Source organism: Tupaia chinensis, unplaced genomic scaffold (assembly GCF_000334495.1).
Source record: "Tupaia chinensis unplaced genomic scaffold, TupChi_1.0 Scaffold000270_1, whole genome shotgun sequence".
NCBI classification, from domain to species: domain Eukaryota; kingdom Metazoa; phylum Chordata; class Mammalia; order Scandentia; family Tupaiidae; genus Tupaia; species Tupaia belangeri.
In genome coordinates this window covers 5,182,589-5,183,032 of record NW_006159750.1, presented here as the reverse complement: position 1 = coordinate 5,183,032, position 444 = coordinate 5,182,589, and the positions used below count along the sequence as shown (strand labels likewise).

The 444-nt window shown below is 66.0% G+C and overlaps 1 protein-coding gene across 1 annotated transcript in view; it reads right to left on the bottom strand.

Moving 5' to 3' along the window:
- Nucleotides 1–444, bottom strand: part of CELSR2 (cadherin EGF LAG seven-pass G-type receptor 2) — a 38,307-nt gene that overhangs the window by 13,099 nt on the left and 24,764 nt on the right. The window contains 1 exon segment of the mRNA XM_006149555.1: nucleotides 30–196. Coding sequence (XP_006149617.1) covers nucleotides 30–196 — 167 coding nt within the window.

The following is a 444-nucleotide window of genomic DNA, read 5'->3' as shown; positions in this document are numbered from 1 at the left end:
GAGCCAGGCCCCAGCAAGCCCTGCCTCACCTGTAGGGTGATGGTGCTGCGCCCCCTGGTGACAGCCTGTAGCAGGACGCCGTCAGCCTGGCGTGTGCGGAACATGAGGCTGAGGTGCCAGGGCTGGGAGATGGGTAGAGAGAGGCCGTGCCAAGCCACCAGGCTGCTGCCCAGGAAGTGCTGTGGATTGGCCATTTCTGGGAGGTAGATAAAGGCAAGCTGATGGGCAGAGCAGTGGAGTGCCCCGAGGGCATGACGCTCAGCGGTGGCAAGCAGGGCATCGCCTCTCCTAGTGCCCACTCCCCTGGACAGCCCTGCCCCTCAGAGCAGGAACCGGCCCTGGGCCTGCCCCCACTGTGCCCAGGCCTGCCTCTGACTGGGCCCTTTGTCTCCTGCACTGCCATCCCAGGCTCTGCCCAAACTCGCTTTTCCACCCCCAGCCCCC